At 45.7% G+C, this 20824-nt stretch overlaps 1 protein-coding gene across 4 annotated transcripts; it reads right to left on the minus strand.

Moving 5' to 3' along the window:
- Positions 1-1503: 1503 nt before the first annotated feature.
- On the minus strand, positions 1504-20508 carry GOSR2 (golgi SNAP receptor complex member 2). Of its 4 annotated transcripts, none has more exons than XM_081029993.1 (6): positions 20402-20508; positions 12411-12475; positions 10859-10967; positions 9880-10012; positions 7278-7418; positions 1504-4272 (listed from the first exon to the last, which is right to left on the minus strand). In XM_081029993.1, the coding sequence occupies exons 1-6, from the start codon at positions 20428-20430 to the stop codon at positions 4111-4113; spliced, it is 639 nt and encodes a 212-aa protein (XP_080886119.1). In that variant the 5' UTR covers positions 20431-20508; the 3' UTR covers positions 1504-4110. The 4 variants fall into 4 exon arrangements, with proteins under 4 accessions (XP_080886119.1, XP_080886116.1, XP_080886118.1 ...); XM_081029990.1 differs by having other exon boundaries at positions 10859-10964; positions 20402-20500; XM_081029992.1 differs by lacking the exon at positions 7278-7418 and having other exon boundaries at positions 10859-10964; positions 20402-20500.
- Positions 20509-20824: the final 316 nt, after the last annotated feature.

Genomic DNA, 20824 nt, shown 5'->3' on the forward strand with positions numbered 1-20824 from the left:
AGAGTTGGGGAAAGAGCAATGAGCCTGCTCTGACAGGTGTGTGTGTTCCCAAAGCCTAAGCTCCAGCCACAGGAATTCCTCTGCCCCACCCAGGACACACACTTTTGCTCTACACTATTTCCTCTGCAGAGACCTTCCTCTCAAGCTGTACTTGATCAACTCTGACTCAGCCGAGATTCAGCTCAAAAGCCTCCCCTAGTGTCTCAGGTGAGTAGAGGCTACATGGTGCCTATGGTGACGAAGTTTGTGCAGTGTATTGTTGTGAGCTAGATGTGTACATTATTCAAGGGGAGTGTAGCAGACTCTACATTCGAAAGATGGCCGTGCTCAGGGATTTATCGCATCCCATGTGCTCTTCTTAAAACCGTGACCAACACTTCTGCCGAGGGGTGGTGGAGGCTTGTGACTGCCACATTCCAAGGAGTATGGCAGAACTGATGCCATGTGACTTCTGAGGTTTGGTCATAAACAGGATGCAGCGCCACCTGGCTCTCTCCTTTGAGTCACGTGCCCTGGGAACCCAGTCCCATGCTGTGAGGAAGCCCTGATACACGAAGCCCTGCAGGTGTTCCAGGTGGATAGCCCCAGCCACGGAGCGCAGCCACATCAAGCACCAGACATGTGAGTGATCATTCACGTAATTCTCTTCCCAAGCCTTGGAATCTTCCAGCTGAGGCCTCAGACATCATGGAACAGAGACGGGCCAGCCCAGCCATTCCCTGTCCTAATTCCAGATCTTCAGAAACCGTGAGGACCTTGTTGAATCAGGTTTGTATTCCCAAGGCCCAACCCCATGACTGGCACACAGTGGTGCTCAATTAGTACTGAATGAGTGAATGAATGAACTTTAACAGGCAACAATTCCAGCCTCTCCTACACCCCCTCTCCCGAGTTCCATGCTCTCAGGGAACCTAGGCAGCCCAAGCCTGCCCTCTCCGGCTGAGGGCAGAGCCCTGAATCAAGCAACCCAGCAGCCTGCCCCAGTGCCACAAGTTCTTACTGCCTAAGCTGCATGGAATTGGAGGGGGTGGTACGTGCAGGCCAGAGCACCCTCACTGATCCACATGCTGGATCATTTTGTCCTCACTGCAGTTCTGTGAAGGTCATTATTACCATCCCCGTTTCACATACTGAGGACACTGAGGCTGAGACACAAAGACGGGGAGCGAGGGCTAGTAAGTAATAAAGTGAGGACTGGAATTCAAGTCATCTGATGCCAAGCTAAGTACAACTAAGACAAAAGCCTTCTGTCTAAAAGACAATGGTTCTAAAACGCACACACCAGAATTACCTGAGACACCTAAAATATTATAATTCAGAGGTGTGGGGTAGGCCCCAGGAATCTATCATTTAAAAAGTTTCCCAAAAATAAATAAAAAAAAAGCAAAAAAAAAAAAAAAAGTTTCCCAGCTGCTTCTGAGACAGCCTGCCCAGTCCCTGGAAACATAAAAAAAGGGGTCATTAGTTATCACAATGAATGTCAAATTGCTTTACAAAACATAATTTTCTAAATAAAATAAATCAACTTTATTCAACTGATGTGTTTCAAAAACAATGGGCGCACGTCCAAATTTGCGAATCAAACCCATTACAATTCTTCAAGGCAAAGGACTTAGGAAAACCCAGCAATGAAGCAATCTATACAATTGACTCTCCTACCTACTTGGTCTTTGAGTTTGGCTTGTCTTAAGGTGGTCACACCTTGAGTAAATTCCACAGAATGACGATATCCCCAGGGTCCTTGACAACCCATCTGTCTTAAACCACAGCAGGCAAACCTTGTACCAAAAGCCCGGACAAGGTTGTAGAGGCTCTCTGTCTGCCGGACATTCTTGCGCCAGCTCAACCTAAGAATTCACCCTGACGCCACTAGGGGGTGCTCTTTCCCTGGCTTGGGACCCTCCCCTACATTCTGGGGACTGGGAAGCACCCAGTTAGGCCAAGGTATGTTTTTCAAAGACACACTGTGGCGGCTGTTCCCTACCCAGGATGGTAAAGACCCACATACTGCCCCCAGTTTTACAAACTAGGGAGAATGGCTCTGAAGGTGTAGCATGAAGGAAGGCCTTACTTCTGGTTCAAGTCCAACGATTACCATAAAGGCAAGCGTGGAAATTTCCTGGTGTATACTATAAATAGATGTCACATCAGCCAATGGAGGGCAGGGTGCGGGGGGGGGGGGGGGAGGTTCGGGGCCCTGGAGTTCAAGTCCAAATGGCTTAGCCGCTCCTTGTACACTTTCCCCTAAAGTGCACTGTCTGGCAGGATCTTCAGGGCCCAGGGGATAGGACAACCAGGTCTGTGTACTTTAAACACCTGTTTCACGGACTGCTAGGAGCCCTGTGGTGGGTCCCTAAGATGGCAGGGGTGCCGGGTGTGAGGGAAATTTCAAACTGCCTCTCCAAAGTGAGATCTGGGGCTGAAGATACCTCAACCCCTTTCTTCACCCTCCAAGCCACTATTTTCATTCTGGCGGGACCCGCAATCCTTTTATGAAGGGGTCAGAGATTTCCCCCTTCTTGGAGACCCACGGCCCTGTGAAGTCCAGAGGGGTAGGGGCAATGGCGATCCCACCAAAAATGTGAAATCAGTACCTAGGAAACTCATGTTAAAAATCCGTGACTATTAAGAAAAACATTCACCAAAAGGGGATTTATGCCACAGTTGTGGCTAAAAAGACCAATATTGCTACAGAAACAGTTGGGAGGTGAGTAAGGGAGATGGAATGGAACACACACAGAAAAGGGAAGGAAAACAGAAGACAGTCCAAGTAACAGGAAACAAAGACAGGAAGTGGGGCAAGACAATCAAAGGTGTGGTTAATGCTGACCGGCTTTCCAGGATCTCCGGGAAATTCTGAGTGCTATTTTGTGTCTTGCCATCAGGTTACTGAGCCTAGAGCTGGTAGGGACTGAAATGGATGAAACAAATATGCTAACCATGTCTTCCTGGTAATGTCAGTTATTAATCACAACAGGCAGACTGGCTTTACAATAAACTCCACACTACACCAGGGAGTGGTACAGCCTTAGTCCGGAGTTGGTCAGAGAAGGAAAAAGGGCCTGGTCTGGAAAACAGTGTCTCGCAAGGACACCAGGGTGGTTTCAGGGTGGCACCTGCCCACACTGGCTGGGCTGAATGGGCGCTTGGCTGGTAGTTGCTAATACATTTCAACAAGGAAAGGAAGAGAGCCAAAGAATTAGAGATGCTAAAACTAGACGTAAGACTGTACGTGATAAATCATGAACCTTTGCTCACAGCTACTGTGTAAGGGGTAAAGGCCCACCAAAGCCTGGGCCTGGGTGCCAGGGTGCAGTCTGGGAACCTCAAAAGCCAATCATTCTATTAACTATCCCCCAAAACACAGTGACTAGGGTCTTCAGTCACAACACTGAACATGCCCAGAACAATAACAGTGGCCTCACTTTAGGAAGGAGAAGCAGCCAACAATTGTGATGGGAAATGGGACTCGTCAGCACGGCACCCATGCTTCTTCCTCTAGGTAGTTGCTTCCAGGGAGGGTGACAAGTATTAGCAGTGTTGTTTTTGGGAGTGGGGAGTCTGCTAGTAGCAAGAGTATGAGAATCACTCCACTATAATGCGCACAAGAAAAGGAGACCTCTTCCATCCTCCTCTCCGCTTCTGCTCCAGCCTCCCCAGTAGGAGCCAGAAAGACCGAATGGTGACAAAGTGTGGGGAGTCCTGTCCATAAGGCTCACCGTGAAAGCCTTCCCGGGGCGCACATGGGCTATGTGGACAAAACCACCAAAGCTATTCTTTTCCTTTCCCTTCCTTCATCATCCCTTATCCTTCCATCACTTCCTCCCCCAGTAAGAGTGAGAGTGAGAGAAAGAGATCAGGGACTTCTTTCATTTCCTAAGCACCATGAATCTTGGTAGCGCTAGCTTCCCCTCCAAGATGTCACAGAAAACAGAGCAGGTTGGAAACTCCCACGAGGTTACAGATCACATTGACTTCGGAGTGGCCTTCACAGTTACAAGGGACACACATTTCAAACGGGAGCCTCTGGGCAGCCCTCCCACGGTCACGCACACACACTCACACACACTCACGCACTGGAACGCCGTTCAGCCACTGGGCTTGGCTGGCTCACGTCAGGTACTGCACCACGAGGAACATGACCACACAGGTGACCAGCATCCCCCCGATCATGAAGTACTTGTCCTGGAAAGCCCGCTTCTCGATGAGCCGCATCACCGTGTTGGACAAGCCCAGCATGTTGGCAATGTCCAGGAGCTTCTTCTGAGTCCCCTGGGGCAGACAAGGAGAGAGGGAAACAAAGATCAACGCGTTTTGCAAAGGTGGGTCCATGTCAGTAGGAGATGGGACTTGGCCAACAGACAGTCTCTTGGTCACGCTGGAAACCATCGCTCTCATACGGGTAAATGATTTCTGATCGAGGTAGCGGGTCAATGCAAGGGCAAAAGAAAAGTCTTTCCACACATGTGCTGTAACAACTGGCTACAGAATAAACATCTCACACACGTCTCACATGTAGTACATGTACATACGTTCGTAAAACAATGATCCTCAATTCATGAAACACAAAGATTAATTTCAGATGGATTATAGAATTAAACACAAAAGCTGAAACTATAATAAAGCTTGTAGAAGAAAACAGAGTATCCCAAATTGAAACCACCCAGGTGTTTATCACCAGAGGATGAACATGTACTTCATGAGACAGCTGACAATGGGACACTGCTCAGCAATAAAAAGGACCCAATTACCAACATGTAATAATACAAATGAGCCTGGAAAGCATTCCTGAGGAAGACGCCACACACAAAATAGTCATATAAATATATTTATATGCAGTTCAATAACAGGCAAAACTAATTTATGGTGAAATAAATCAGAAACTGGTTGCCGGGGGGGGGGGGGAGGGTAGACTGACAGGAAAGGGCACAAGTGATCTTTCAGGGGTGACGAAAATGACCTTGATAGTGTGAGTTACAAAGGTGTGCACTTGTCAAGATTCCACGACCCATACAATAGGACCTGTACACCTCTCTGTATGTACATGACACCTCAGTACAAAATTTAAATTATTTTATATTAAAAAAAAGCAACATCAAAAACAATTTGCCCTACTCCGTAGCTCCAAAATGCTTGCTATCAGATTTCTGCTCTACTTTGTAGAGAAGAAGTCTTGGGGATTGTACTGAGAACAATGTGTGGGTCAGAGTCCATGTTTAGGAGACGGTTTGAAGTGGCCCAAAAAGGAACGACAGAAACGCAACTGACCGACACCACACAACATAAAACCCCTTGTATAATGGTCAGCACCCCCCACCAAAAACAAATGGATATTTCATTCCTAAACCACGCAGCCTGCCCTTCTCTGCTTTCTAATTTTCATTTTTAAGCACATTCAATGTCTCATGAAATAAGTGACTGCTGGACAGACACCAAATTACATCTAAACACATTACCAACTGTATTTGTACGGATGGCATCTAACTAATGCCCACACCCATTTGTTTAAATGAACAACACATTAACGAGCAACTGAGAGGAGACTAGACCAGTGAGAATGACACGAGGCACCACGGACGGGAATTCCCACCTCCGCTCTGCCCAGACCGCTGGAAAAGTCTCACGGAGAGGGACTTCTCCAGTCAGGCTTGATTACTGCCAGAGGAGACCAGAGACATGTTTCTTCCACAAAAAGGGCGGTAAATGTTAGACTTTTGCTAGAGATTCTGCTTCGCTCTAAAAGCGCAGATCATTTCCTCACTGCCTGAAGTTCAAGTATCAAGCTATGAAAAATCACTTGAAAATTACTATAAATTTCAAAGACAGTATTTGTTTTCAACCACGAAATATATTTCCCCAAATCAGGACCCAGCTCCTTCATGCTCTCTCCCACGTTCCTTTCAAGTGGTTAAACCAGAACATTCCCTGACAGGTGCTGTGGGAGGCCGGCGGAAGCAATCAAGTGACAGAAGATAGGTGGTAGTGGGTGTGCAGAGGAAACCGGGCTGGAAACCTCACACCCCAGCCTCCAACGGCCTCACCAGGCTTCCCAGACGTCACTTCTGGTGACCATGCAGGGAGGGACAGGAGTTGCTGCACTCCTCAGCAGTAGCGGACTACGGCAGGAAGCTAACATTTGCTTTAACAAGAAGCTCTAACCCTCCCTGGGCGACGCTGTGTGACATGGTCAGTCCTGCCCTGAGAGGGTTTTTCTGAGATGTGGGAAGGAGGCCAGCAGTTTTCTACCAAAAGGGCAGATGAGGCAACACATCAGTTTAGATCACGCAGGTGGCTGTTCTGAAACGGGGGCACCGTGAAGCTGTCAGAGACCACACTTCACACCATCAGCACTGCAGCCATCAGCTGGAAGTCAGTGTCACTCGTGGCTCGCCTGACCTTCTCCCTGGTAAAGGCGGCAGAAATGTCCTCAACTCCGCAGAGCTGACAGGCTCCATGTGGTGCAACAAACACTAAGATAAAGCTCACGCTTCCCAGTGACTGTTTCTCACAGCTCAGTGGCTGGGAGTGCTTCGTTCACAGGGACCCACGCCCTGATAACAAGCACAGCCCACACCCCATTATCCATCAGGGCTGATACAGGAAAAGGGCTGAGGCTGAAACATCATGACTGACATCCAGTCTGTGTAATGTTTCTGCAAACCACGCCCAGGGGTTGGGGCCTCAGCCTGTGGGGCGGGGCTTCTAGCAAAACCTGGGACTAAAGGGAGATAAAGAGTCCTGGGGAGCAGCAGCACGTGCTCCAGAAGCTGCATGCTGCTAATCAACCAGGGCAGCCCGAGGGCTCCACCCCTGGGATTCGGTTACTGCCGCCAGCACAAAAGATCAGGTTCTAAGGCAGCCCCGGGGCCCTATGGGAATACACCCTGAGAGTGAGGCACCAAAGTACAGCCACGTCTCCCTTCTCATCACAGTGGATTCTACAACAGAATTTCATCGTCTCTGACTGATTCCTCAGAGCAGCAGTCACTTTCATGTAAGTTCAGTAAATGGAAAAAGGGCCTGGCTACCAAAAGATGTCCCATCTCATGATTCGTCTCAAGCACGAGAAACACCTACTGGCAAAGGGAATTCAATTACTTTTGGCTCAAAATTCTCAGCGCCCACAGGAAGGATCCCAACTCAGGGGCTCTGTCTCACCATCACAGTATCACAATTTGGGGACTCGTAACCAAAACGTAAACGCAGGTACCAAACCGTTAGATGAGGCCAAAACAAGAGGCCTTGTCCCTGTCCCCGTCCCCCGGGAGGGCCCCCACCTTCAAGGTCAGTCTCTGGGATCTCAGTCCCTCCAGAATACTGTGCCCGCCTCCAATGAGGTCATCCATGCCATGGTGAATGTTCTGGAGGGAGGAGTTAAACTGCAGTGATTCATCCATGGGGATGGTGGTGGCAGAGTCCTGTGAAAGAAACGCAGGCACTTGATTAACTGCTTGCTGGCCGGCTCCTGAGGTTCCACCACGTCTGACTGCTCTGCCTTTTGGCCACGGCCGAGCCAGAACAGCCAGAGGGAACGGTGCAAGAACCAGAGGAGCCTAACAGAGAAGAGAGGGCAAAGCGAAGGTGCGGGGTGGCCTGTGTCCACGCTCCTCAGACCGTTACTCTACAAATGCGATGCACTGCTCAAGTCTTGCTAATTCCCGCCTCTGCGTCATTCCACTCACTTAGGAAAAACTCTGTTCCTTCAAGACCTCACTGGGCTTCTCTGAAAGCTGTCTCTGACTACTCACTCACCCAGCTCATTCCAATGTTCCTTTTTTGGCTTCCCCTTAATATAGTATCCAGTGTTTGCTTTTGTTCCTTAGCTATTTTACCCATAACTTATCCTCCAATTAGACTGAGAATAAGGATAGAAGGCACTGTGCTTTCTGCTGAAGGCCTACGGGTGTTCAGATGGGACTATTCTCCTAAGCAGGCAGAAAAGTCTGTACAAAAGGGAGACAAAAACTAATACTGACCAAATACTTTCCACTTTGCACGCTCACTACCCTAAGCTCACTTGTTCCTCATCCTAACCTTACGAGGTGGTTACTGCATTATCCCCATTTTTGAGATGAAGGAACTGAAGCCCAGACAGGTGGAATAACATGCCCAAGACCTCACAGAGCTGCTAAGTCCGGCAGGCATGGATCGGTACTGAGTGCAGAGCCAGCTCTCTTAACCATCCTGTGGGAGAAACACCACAACCAATCCTAGGCTCGAACACTGGCTCTAACTTTACACTGACGTAGATACACTCACACAGACTGTACACAGAAACAAGTCACGACCAGCCGTAATACTGTTCTCTTACCGCCTCCTGACAATCACAAATTCTTTTGCCAACCAGGGCCATTTTTACTTTTCATCATCACAAAGACGGTAAACCACTTTTCCTTTGCTGTTCAAGTTCAAAATCATTTTTATGTACACATTTTCACTCCCCCTTGCTAACGCAGGCATTTCTCACAGGAAGGAGTCATCATTTTTTCACGCGCTTTATTCTCTGCATCTTAAGTGCTGTTCTGCATACAGCTAATGCTCGCTGGAGCACAAGACTCCAGTGTTTGAATGAGTCTATTAGAGGCTTCATGCATTTACTTGGTAAGCATTTGTTAAATGCCTTTTATATATAAATTGTCTTACCCTCCCACCTGAAAGGCCATTATCTCTCAGAAAGACGTATCACTCCAGATCACAGAATAACAAGGAGGACTTCATTCAGAAAGTCAGTTTTTGTAATTTCACTAACAATTGTCACACCAAAAAATTTAGAAAAAAAAAAGTCAGTTTTTATTAAAAGCCCACTGTATTTACAGCATCACACCAGGCTGGTAAGACACAAAATAATTCTCAGCTATCAGCTCTGGCCTAAAAGAGGCCTGAACAACCAATGCCATAACTATCAAAAGCCCACCCAACACCTTTCAGTGAGTCGTACAGTTCATGACGCTCTGAAAGTCGGCTATCTTACCACTACACTACCAACACGCCTTTATCACACTTTTCAATTGTTAGTAACTGGCACTGGACGGCTGGCTCTAGAGAAACAGAGACTACAGAGGCTCATCCTGAAACACTTGGGGAAAGTGTGGACACAGCAAAGAGAGTGAAATACCTGCACAATGGGAAGTGATTGTACGCTCTGAAACCTAAGACCTCTAGAAAATGAACATCTCTATGAAAAAAACCAAAATACCAAAATAAATAAAAAACAAAAACCCTAACAAAACCCCCCTTATTTGCTGGACGATATGATGCAGGACACGAGAAGGCCAGTGCGCGCCACAGCCACGTGCAGGAAATGAGCCTGAGCCCCAAGGGCAGGGACAAGAGTGCTCTACAAACTCAAACACGCAAACCTACAGGCCACTTTCAAACACGCTCAAGCCAAGCAATCCGTCTGCAGACAAATTCCTCCAAATGGCTGCTCAGACGAGAGACGAAAACACTTTAATGCACCTGACACTAGAACCACACACATACACAGCATAATGGCCATTGCCTGAAGGCAGCTTGGAAATGCTGCCTTCACTACAGATGGTCGAAGTTCTAATCATCTGTCTCTATCTGATCTTAAAAAACGTTTCCAGCATGTCAACTGTGACCTCTCTGCAGCGGCCCAGTCACACCAGGTAATTTTCGCCTCTGCCCATTTCCTCAAGTTAAGTGCTTCCTCTTCCGGTTTCTGTGTTAGAAGAGAGATTCCCTGTATAGGTACAGTCTCTGGGGCAGTGCACAGAGTCCACTGCCATTTCCAGCTGCTCTCCTCCTCATCAGCCTGCTTCAGACACCCCCTAAGAGGATGAACTCAGAGAGAGACCTGAGCCCCAGCTCCAACAGCTGTCAAGTCCCTGCACCCCACCCAGGCGCCTGGCTTACATTGGTGGTGAAGGTGCGAGACAGAAGCTCCTCTCGCTGTCTCTCCTGCTGCTCCCTTGTGTATCGCCGATGCTGGAAGTTTCTGAGAGCAGTCTGCAGGTGCTGGACATCATACTTTAACTGGTCGACACGACTAGAATTGAGAGAGAGAGAGATTCAATTCCATTAACCCAGGGCGGCACAATTTGAGGTCACCAGGCTTTATATTCAGGAAAGAACACATTTTACTTCTCTCTATACCACTTCATGCTAGCCCTCCCCCAAATAATCGGAGTTTGACCAATGATGTTGAAACTAAAGAAGTAGCTTGTGGGTAAAGCAGGGTTGTAGCACACGAGATTCCAGCAGCTTTACTTAAATACCTGCTGGTTTCTGATTCTGGATGCATGACAGGGAACAGGTGACGGGAAGCAGGCTCGATGACCTCTTCCTGACCTGCTATGGATTATATCGCTCTCCTGGAAGAAGCCCAAGGGCATCTTTGGAGTAAAGCACCAACAAAGTTTCATAACACTTTCGGGAGCAGGGGCTGGGGTGGAGGTTGTGAGAGTGGTTTATTTTTAATTTCAAGGGGGAGTATCAAACATTAGATCGGTCTTCACTACAAGTAGACCGATTGAAGTGATTAAGAGCAAGATTCATTTCAACCCAAGAATGTAACGAGAACCAAAGGGCAGAGTAAACGCTCTGGCAGCACTAGGCTTCAAGTGGCCATGGGTCTGGTCAGAAAAACAGCACTGGAGGCAAAATTTCAAAGTGACACAGATGGGTAAGGAGACACAAGCCTTCTGAGCCACTAACCTCACAGACGTTTTATTTTGAGAGAGTATCACTCAAACAGAACTGTGCGCTTTATGGGGACTTGATCTTTGCACAGTCTCAATTTTTCAATGTGTAAATGGAGATTCACACTATTTGATAGCCCCCCCGCCCCGGGAGAAAGGTCTGTGTTGGGGGCCTGGGGTGTCACAGCACTCACAGTTTGGCATTCTGTCTTTTGTTAGGGGGCTCCTTGCTGGACAAAATCTCCAGACGTTCTAGATGGCTGAATATCTGGTCTATGCTTGCTTGGATTTCGTTTTCTACTACTGTACAAAAAGAAAAAAATAAGAATCGCTGGAAAAGAGACAGTGAACTTAAATTAGAGTGATAAATCAAACATAATCTTTATTCCATACCCAACAGACTGAGAAATACGTGTTTCAAAAGGAGAAAAATGCATACCCTAATGAATAATGGAAAAAAATTTAAGTTATACTAAGAGACTCTGTAAATGTTGTTTCAAATATAAATAGCAGTTAATGCCATAACAATGCCAATTTTTTAGCAAGCTGGAGTAAATCTGAAGAAATAAATTTCTCTCCTTTAGAAAATAAAACGAGCATTTAAAGGTTGTACAAATAAATTTTTGAAGCAAAATGCAGTATTTTCTGATACAGAAAGAGGTCTCTTTTCCTTTGCGATTATTCTCAGATATGGACTGTAAATATCTAGAGTAGAAAGACTGACAATTGAATTCCCTCCAATCATGAGATTAAAAGAAAAGCACAAAGGGGAGGATTAGTAATTGAACATAGAGAAGAGTTCCCTTAAGGCTTTCCATAAGAATGTGCGGGCTGATGTTGGAGTCCCCAGTGTAGACCAATATTGTTAGGAAAGGCCCAGGAAACAAGCCACAGAGGTAAAGATATGATAAATACAGTCATTTTCCTTATCCCTTGTGATAAAGAGTCAAAATGACCTCTTTTCCATTCCTAATCATGTAACAATAGATTGTTGGGAAGGCAAACAAAGTCGATGGACACAAACTAAACCGAGCCCAAAAGAAGGCACCCAGACTGCTTCTTGCCCCAGAAAGAAATGACAACAATGTCACTTTCCTAGGTCAGCTGGAACAAGGGGGGGCACGGAAGCAAAACAAGAGGTACTGTTGAGGTTGCAGAAAGGAGACCGGAGGAAGCAGGAGAAATAGGCACGGTGACAGCCAAGCAGTAAGGTGACGACACAGTTTCTGCAGTGTGGGGGTGAGCAGCAGTGTCTGCACGGCCAGCTCAGGAAAAGGACCTTTTCTTATAGAAAAGAAACAGAAAGACAAAGCAGCTCTCTTCTCCAAAGAAACATAGTGTTTTCCGAAACTAACTAATATTGCCATTCATTTCTGAATAACCATCCTAAAAAGCCACCGTTCTCAGCTCAGAAGAAATGACCGATTCCAGTTACACATCTCTGACTTTTTGTGGAGCACATTCCTCTAAGGACTAGGTAATTAGATTAAGACAAATGTGGGAGGAAGGACTTCCACTCCCACGGGGCCATGTCGAGTGGAGGGGTAATGGGGGGTGAGACTGTGGGATTCCAAAGCACAAGCAGGGAAATCGGTGACTGTGCCATAGGATTTTCTGTACCCTAACAACAGAACTCATTCCTCGCTGAATCATTAAGCCTCCGAGCAGAAATGCAGTCAGGAAACCCAGCCCATTAGCACCGCGTCATCAGAGAACGGACTCTGGTCTGCACAGCTAATTACTCACAGTGCACAGACTGCTTGTCTGCCGTCTCCAGGCGTCCCATGTGAGACTGGATCTCATGCACCTGCCTATCAAAGGAAGAGGGAGGAAATGAGTGAGACAGGAGCGATCACAGCGCTTCAGTCAGGAAAGACTTTTCCGACACCAACATGTAACTGACTGAACTGGCCAGCGTCACTGAACTGTAAAATGTGTATGTGACACTTCGGGCCACCCGTTTTGGCATGGTTCACAATATGGTAACATTAGTATTACTACTACCGATTGGGAGCATTTCCTGAGTGCTTACCACATCTCAGACATTCTGCAGGCAATAGCCTATGAGGAAAGTCCACTAGCATTCTCATTTTATAAATAAGACGTCTGAAGTCCAGAAAGGTTATGTAACTTGTTCAAGGTCACAAAGCAAATGATAAACTTCTATCTGGACCCAGCCAATCCCACTCTTTTGTTTGACCCAATGTGCTGAGCACCGGTCTGTACTAGGGGGAGTCAAAGTGCAAGAGAGATATAAATCCTTGTCCTGGAGAACGATGTAATTAGGAACACAGGCCAGAGAGACAAGAAAAGTCCTGAGGAGACTTAAGAGAACACTCACATAGGAGCATAACAAACAGAAAGCTCAAGAGCTCAGAGCAGTGGTGCCAAGGCAAGTGATGGAACGGGTTGGGCCGAGAAAGAGGAAGCTGGAAGGAGTTTTGCGGGTGATGGAGTTCTCAACATCATTTTGAAGGGAACACGATTTGGTGGCGGGAGATATGCAGATGGTATGCAAAAAGGCATACAAGGCACGTCACGTGGTTATGAGCAAGCTGGCCTGCCAGGAAGAGGGTCGGGGTCAGAAGGGAGAAGGGATGAGGCGATTAGTTGGAGGAAACCATCAGAGGAAGGTCCTCAAAGATAGGAATCTCCTGTTTGGGAAACATCTTTCCCTGGCAACGAGGCAGCTGCCATCTCATTTGGAAAAGCAACACTGTACCCTGGCCCTCTGGCGTGGTCCGAGACATCAGGCCCAGAGCACTCTCCGGCGGCTCCCCAGGGCTTGGCCAAGGTCACCCTCAGAACCCTTCCTGGGGGTCCCTGGGATGAGTCCTAGCAATATTCTTACACTACCCCCAACAACCACCTCCTGGTGCTTACCATCTCTCGGTGTTAGAGCCACACGAAGGGGGCCTGCTGAGTTCTTACAGGATCCCCAACCTCGAGGGAAAGGCCAGCACCCATCCTCCACCATGAGCACCACAGACTGGGACCCCAAATGCACAGACACGAGCCAGGACCCAAATTTGCTTTCAACTTGCTTCTAGTCTTTTCCAGGGCTTTATTGCAGCCTCTAACCATGACCCATGGTGCCAGAAGCAAGGCCAGCCCTCTAATGACTCCCACAGTGCTTCTGGGCAAGACCCGTGGCCCCGAGGGGTAACTAGAGGTCACCACTAGAGTCTGCGAGACCAGACTGCACTTCAGGAAGGCAAGTCTGGACATTTGAGAACGGGGCACGTGGAGGCAGGAGGCAGATGTCGGCCTGCAACTCGAGGTAACCAACATCGGGATCCGGGTACCCGTAGAAACAGCTATAGAGGACTGCATGGTAACACTGACAGAAAGGATTTTAGGGCTTTCCTGGAGGCCTGGATGTAGGCGGTGAGGGTAATTTTCAGAGGTAGCTTACCAGAGAAAATCTGAAAAGTTGGTGAAATTATTGGTAGGAACAGGAACGTCCTAAAAAAGGGGGGAGAATAGCCAAGACACTGAACAGGTATGAAAGGGACGCCTTGTCATACCTTCTATTAAGACTATTACAGAGACTTAAACGATCTAGCAGTATGCAGAGAGAGACGAAGATACACAAACTCTAACCCCTAACCCTGACTCAAGAGGAAAGAATATAGGCCAGAAACAGTCCTGCATATTTGGGGATTTGGTGACGTAAATCGGTGGGAAAACAATGGACTTAGGTAAACATCGACGGCTCAGTTTGTTACCCACAGGGAAAAACGATACCTCACGTAATATACAAAAATAAACTCAAGATGGTTTACAACCTAAATGTAAAAAGGAAGGCTTTAAAACTTTCTGAAGAAAATACAGATGTACACATTATGACTTAGGTAAAGGATGGATTTCATAAAATAAAAAACAAAACTACCTTCCCAAACCACCACAAACCACAGAAGACTGATACATTTGACTGAATTGAAACAAAAAACTTTTTTACACCAAAGGGACCATAAATAAGACAGGCAAAGACTGGAAGATACCTGCAGCAGATAAGAAAAACTAATGTCCAGAATCCTAACAAACTGATACAAAAAGGAAATATCAAACAAAGAATTTTTTTAATGGGTAAAGGGCAACTTTACCCATTAAGAGAATAGGAAACACAAATGGTCAATAAATATAAGAGACACTCAACTTTACTAGTCATCAGGCAGATGCAAATTAAAAACGAGATAACACATTTCTCCCACTAGATTGGCAAATATTTTAAAGTTTGGTAACACACATTGATAAGGACGGAGAGAAACAAGAACTCTCACACATGGTGGGATTATAAACTGATAGAAACAACACTTTGAATAGATTTCTGACAGTAACTGAAAGTCAAATATATGTATATCCTACGACCCAGCATTCCACTTCTAGGAACATGCATGCACTCAACAGGGAAGAGAATGGCTGTGGGAGCTTTCAATTCTACTTGTGTCTTTAAATCAATGACCTGAAGCATGTGTACTAAATGAGCCCTAACACATGGCTTATATTATTCTCTATTTTTATATGTTTGAAATATTTCATAGATAAAATAACTAATCCTAATAATTTTTCAGATGTAGAGTCAATGGTTTACCAAGTTTTATCATTCATTTATTTACTCACTCAGCCATTCACTCATTTACTCATTCAACAAAAATGTGAGATATACAATCACAACAGTCCACAAGGGCAAGAGGGAAATGAAACCACAGGTGTGTCCATAGTGGGAAAGGAGCGACTCACTGAGGATACCACAGTAAGTTTATATGGATTTCAAGAGGCATCTGATAGTTTCACATGATACCTTATGATAAATATGGACAACACTACAGCTAGGGAGTGATTTCCAGTGTGCCACCGCAGCCCTGCCTTGGGCTCCATGCTTTGTTCAGTATTTTTAAAAATCAACTTATGCTTATGAAATTTGCACAATTCTGTGCTATAATGAGGGATCCTGTACAACAAAACAAACAGTAACATTTTCCATTTAGGCTAAAACAGTAGGATAAAATTTGTCAGGCATGAAAAGCATTTGACTTTAGATTTTTAAAAAAGTCAAATGCACACCCAGAATGGCATCCAATGCTGGGAGCAATCTGTTAAAGGGACCCTATCAATGAAAGGTTTCCCCCAACAGGAGATGGAACAGGATGACGGGGGGAGAGTTTAGAAGTCAACTCATAAAGAGGAATGGTCAAAAGAGCTAGTGATACTAAGCCTCTTGGAAAAGAAAAGGAAAAACAAAAGTGAAACAGGTAGCTGGTGCTCTTCGTGTTATCTAGAGTTGACCTACAGGAAGAGGAAGGGGCTTGCTCTCTGTTGCTGCCCCTTAAGGGAGACCCGGGACTAAAAGGTACAAATAAATTTCAAGATGATAGATTTCAGCTCAATACAAGGGAAAAAAAAAAACCAACAACAAGAACAATTATGAACTAACTGTTCAAGAAAAGGAAAACACAGAAGAGCTCCTGTATGTTTAAACGGTGTACAAGGCCTGCCCTGGGTGTTACAGAGGCTCCTCCTGAGCAAAGTGAGTTGGCATGGAAGGTCTTGCCCGTGACTTTCACTTCCTAAATTCTACGAGAACGGTGACAGAGATGAGGCCAACACCCACAAAACCCCATTAACACTCAGCTAGTTTCTACTGTTTTCTAAGTCCAAAAGAATAAACTTTAAGAAATTGCAGGGAAACAATACTGACTTTCCCCATCCAATCGGTTTGCTTCTAATGAACTAGAAAAGATATAGCCAATAAAGCGATTCTGATCTCTACATTTCATGCCTGAGAGAAACATGCAAAACAAAGCAAGTACGCATGGCATGGTGGGAGCTCCTACATGCCAAGTGAAAAATCTGTTTTAAACTGAACTGGGAATTCGAACACACTCAAAGCCAGTAAGGAACAGATGATACACAAGTATGCTAGGCTCGGGTGTGTGGACACTGGAAATCAGACGTCCTAGCCCCATCCAGCATGGGTCCTTGATGGGCTTGGGAGATGACATAACCAAGCAGAGACTTAGCAGCAAGTAAGCAAGGGTCACTGTTGCTGATTTTTAAAAAAGGGTCTGTAGATCTAGGAAGAATTTTAAAGCAGAATTGCTTTTAAAAGTCCATCCATGCTGCCTCTGACCGCCATAAGCAGGAAACAAAGTTTTGGAGTTAAAAGATATCGGTTGAAGTTGTAGTTCCACTATTTACCAGCTGAGGAACACAACAAATTATTTAATTCCTTTGTGCCTCAGTTTCCTCAACTGTAAAGTAGGAATACTAATAATCACAATTATTTAAAGGGTGGTAGATCCAAATCCAATATAAGAATGCTGTGTAAACTATACATCTTGGAAAAATTTGTTGTTTTTACTTAAGTTTACAGCAGTGAAACCATCTGATCATTGTCACCTCACCCACTTTGCCTGTACTATACATTATTTAGGCTCTCATCAAGAGGAAAAAGGAAAAACTAGTCGTGACATAAGGTAATAGTTCTTAAACCTACCCGCTCATCAAAATCACCTTCAGAGTTTGTTAAGAAATAGAGCTTCTTGTGTTCCAGACCTACTGAATCAGAACTTCAGGACTACAGAGGGGGCACATGGGGCACATTTACAACCACTGGCATCTCAAAATAGAAGCCTGGCTATTGGCTCCTCTATAAAGTTCACTCTAATGCATTAAGTGTAAACTGTTTGTTCGGCTTATTTTTTTCCCATTCGTTCTTCAGGCAGTTCAGGAGTTTTTAAGATACCTAACGTTAAAATGTTTATCTAATTGCAATGTACTTTCAGGGACACAGCAAGAGATAATCACAAATTGGGATCAAAGTTCCAGTAAAATTAATATGTTCAGTTACTGTTGTGTCAATTCAGCTACAATCATTGATTTCTGAGAATGCAGAAGTTCTTTTCTGATGCTCCCAGGGCTCCATGTGTTTCCTTTGAAAGATACTCAATCACTCGTATTATGGAGGGAAAGGAGCCTTGCAGCTTAACGAGCCCCAAACAATCATTTTATAGATAAAGAAAACGAGGCAAAGAGGTGTAGAGCAGGAACTCCCACTGGTTTGGTATTTGAGGAGAAAGGCAGATCAGAATATACTGCAGCATGAACGACCGTCAACTCCTTGAGGCAAGGGCTGTACTACCAGCACTGAGAACGGTGCTGGCACATAGTAGGTACTCCATATTCGCTGAATGATCAGTGACTGCATAATAGAGGGCCTAAAAGTGACAGCCCCAATTTGGCCCACTGCCTGTTTTTGTAAAGTTTTATTGGAATACACTCAGATCCATTTGCTTACATATTGTCTATGGCTGCCTTCATGCCACACCAGCACAGTTGAGTAGCTGCCACAGAGACTGTTTGGCCTGCAGGGCCTGCAATATCTATTACGTAGCCCTTGACAGAAAAAGGTGGTGAGCTCTGCTACGGAGTCCAAGGGTAGGTTGTTTGTTGGAGGCCTGCAAAGGTAAGTAGTTCATCGAAACTCCACAAATCTAGTTTGGGACACCATTTAGTATTCCTCTTCTCCGGAAGTTTACACAAAATTGAGCTACCGAGATTTCTCTGTGATCAGCTACCCGCTGCACTGATAACAAGTACAGTATGAGATTCTCCAAATAAAATTATTCTTGAGAATAAACTGGTCACGACCTCCTCAGCAACGTCCTTTAACCAAATCAACTAACCAGATGAGGCTGTATAAACTTGAGGCACACTCGGCCCACCCCCTCTTACTACCGTCTTTCCCTGAAAATAAGACCTAGCCGGACCATCAACTCTAATGTGTCTTTTGGAGCAAAAATTAATGTAAGACCTGGTCTTATTTTAATATAAGACCGGATCTTATACAATATTAATTTTTATATTATATTAATTTTTGCTCTAAAAGACGCATTAGGGCTGATGGTCTGGTTACATCTTATTTTCGGGTAAACACTTTATTATAAAAGATCTACCTTTTCTTAGTAACATGAGCATAATTTTGTGCTTCATTCCTTTTTCAAATGACTCACAGGTCTAAGTTTTTAAGTTCCTTTCTATAATTTTTATATGGGACAAGGGCTCTCCAGCGTAAGATTAAGTTCTGTCATTTTAATATCTTTACAAAGTAGGGTCTATATTTTCACCCACCCAAAGCAAATACTTCATCACTAAAGTAAAAAGAAATCCCAAAATTTAGAAAATGAAAGAGTAAGAGGATGATCATCCTCTTATTCCTAATGCTTCAAAGCATTTCTTTTGTTGTGAATTCATTAGGGAAATGGATCCTATTTTATTTCATTTTCATGAGAACAAAACTACAGCATAAAATTGAAAGTTGTTAGAACAAGATATGTATAGATATGTACTCCAAAAAATTGAAAACAAAGACTCAAACAAATTTACACCAATGTTTGGAGTAGCAGTATTCATAACAGCCAAAAGGTGTTAATAACCCAAGTGCACGTCAGCAGATGAATAGATAACAAATTGTTACACACACACACAGGTTATTTAACCATAAAGAAAGGATATTCTGATACATGTTGCTACAACACAGATGAACCTTGAAAACATGCTAAGTGAAATAAGCCAGACACAAAAGGACATACATTGTATGATTCCACTTACGTGACATCTGGAATAGGTAAATTCAGAGACACAGAGTAGAACAGAGGTCACTAGAGGTAACAGAGGGGCTTGGGAGGGAGGAATGGGGAGGTAAAGCTTAACGGGTACATGAGTTTCTGTTTGGGCTGATAAAAAAGTTCTGGAAATGGATAGCTTGTGTGATGGTTACACAATATTGTGAATGTACTTAATGTCACTGAATTGTACACTAGAAATGGTTAAAATGGTAAATTTTGTTACATATATTTTACAAGAAAAAAATGAAATAAATCATAATATTCCCCCCCAAAATAACAGGATGAGACATGGTCCCTATTACCGAACTCAACTCAATTATATAATACCGATCTTTGCAAGTTCCAGAAATGCAGGGCAATACGAATAAAGGACACTACCAAGGAATTTAAGTTATGAGTAGCGACGTCAAAATTCAACTTCCTTAGAGGTAATCTGGAACTTGATACGAATAACAAGTAATAATACTTAATGCTACTCATACAGCAATTTCTTCGTACCATAAAATTTGGTCTTTAGTATAAACCAAGTAACAATAAAAGGAAAAAATCAAAATGCGGCAGCAACAAGGTTACAGTCAATCAACCACAAGCAGAGATGGATTCCATTTAGGAGCTGCGAGCTATAATGAAACTTTTTCTGACATTAGCCCAGGGATGGATCCTTCTAAGTTGCTTAAGCTGATCCTGTTTGTACTGCTCATTTTACCCTCCATCCCATCCTGCCACACGTCAGCTCTTTTTGGGGGACGTTCCTTGACTTTCCCAACTAAACAGTAAACTCCTACGTGCAGGGGCCCGTCTCCCCACGAGCTCTACCAACCCGGAGCACTGACTTGGCAGGTGCCCGGCAAAGTATTACGTCCCGTCGGTGCGACTTTCCCTTCACCTCGTCTCCCCAGCAGGCAGTCACGCCCACGATCACAGCAGCCCTCCGCCCAACGTCTCAGGACCCAGGCCTGACCCTCCGCCCGAGCAATTCCGAGCCGCCCCCGGCTGCGCCCCGGCCGCAACTCGGCCTCCACACTGGCGGATGCCGACAGCCACGGCCCGGGAGGCGGCCTCACCCCGCCTGGCTGTACCCCGCCCGGGCCCCGACGCGGCTCTCACTTGTGCGTTTGCTGGTACAGCGGCTCCATGGCGCCGGCCCCACCGGGTCCGGCTCCGGCTTCCCCGAACCACGTCCGCACAGCCTTCTTTCCGGCTTCCGGTCGCAGGACCCTCCATCCCCCGCGGCCAGAGCTGCCCCCACACTCGCCTTACTGGTGGTGCTCACCAGAAAAGGAAGGGGTTGGTTACGAGACAAGAGACCGGCAGAAGGAGGATAAGTGTTGTCAGGGGTCGAGCTCAGGCGGAGGAGAAGACATACAGGTTTGGGCGAGGTCTGTGTCCAGCATTGCATCAGGCACTGGCGCGGGCAGCCGCAGAGCGCGACGCGAGGTCCCCAGAGCGCGGCTGGAGGCGGGTGGCCCAGACCCGCGGTGGGAGACGGAGGATCCCCGCTGGCCTTCTCATAAGCTGCTTAGTTGTGCT

This window comes from Rhinolophus hipposideros (genome assembly GCF_964194185.1).
Source record: "Rhinolophus hipposideros genome assembly, chromosome: 20".
In the NCBI taxonomy this organism is placed as follows: domain Eukaryota; kingdom Metazoa; phylum Chordata; class Mammalia; order Chiroptera; family Rhinolophidae; genus Rhinolophus; species Rhinolophus hipposideros.

Excerpts from the sequence above, each read along its gene's own strand:
- GOSR2 (XM_081029993.1), bottom strand. The coding sequence starts at position 20,430 with ATGGAGCCGCTGTACCAGCAAACGCACAA. Across the intron at positions 12,476-20,401 it reads CTGTACCAGCAAACGCACAA|GCAGGTGCATGAGATCCAGT; the intron begins GTGAGAGCCGCG and ends TTCCTTTGATAG. Across the intron at positions 10,968-12,410 it reads AGACAAGCAGTCTGTGCACT|TAGTAGAAAACGAAATCCAA; the intron begins GTGAGTAATTAG and ends CTTTTTGTACAG.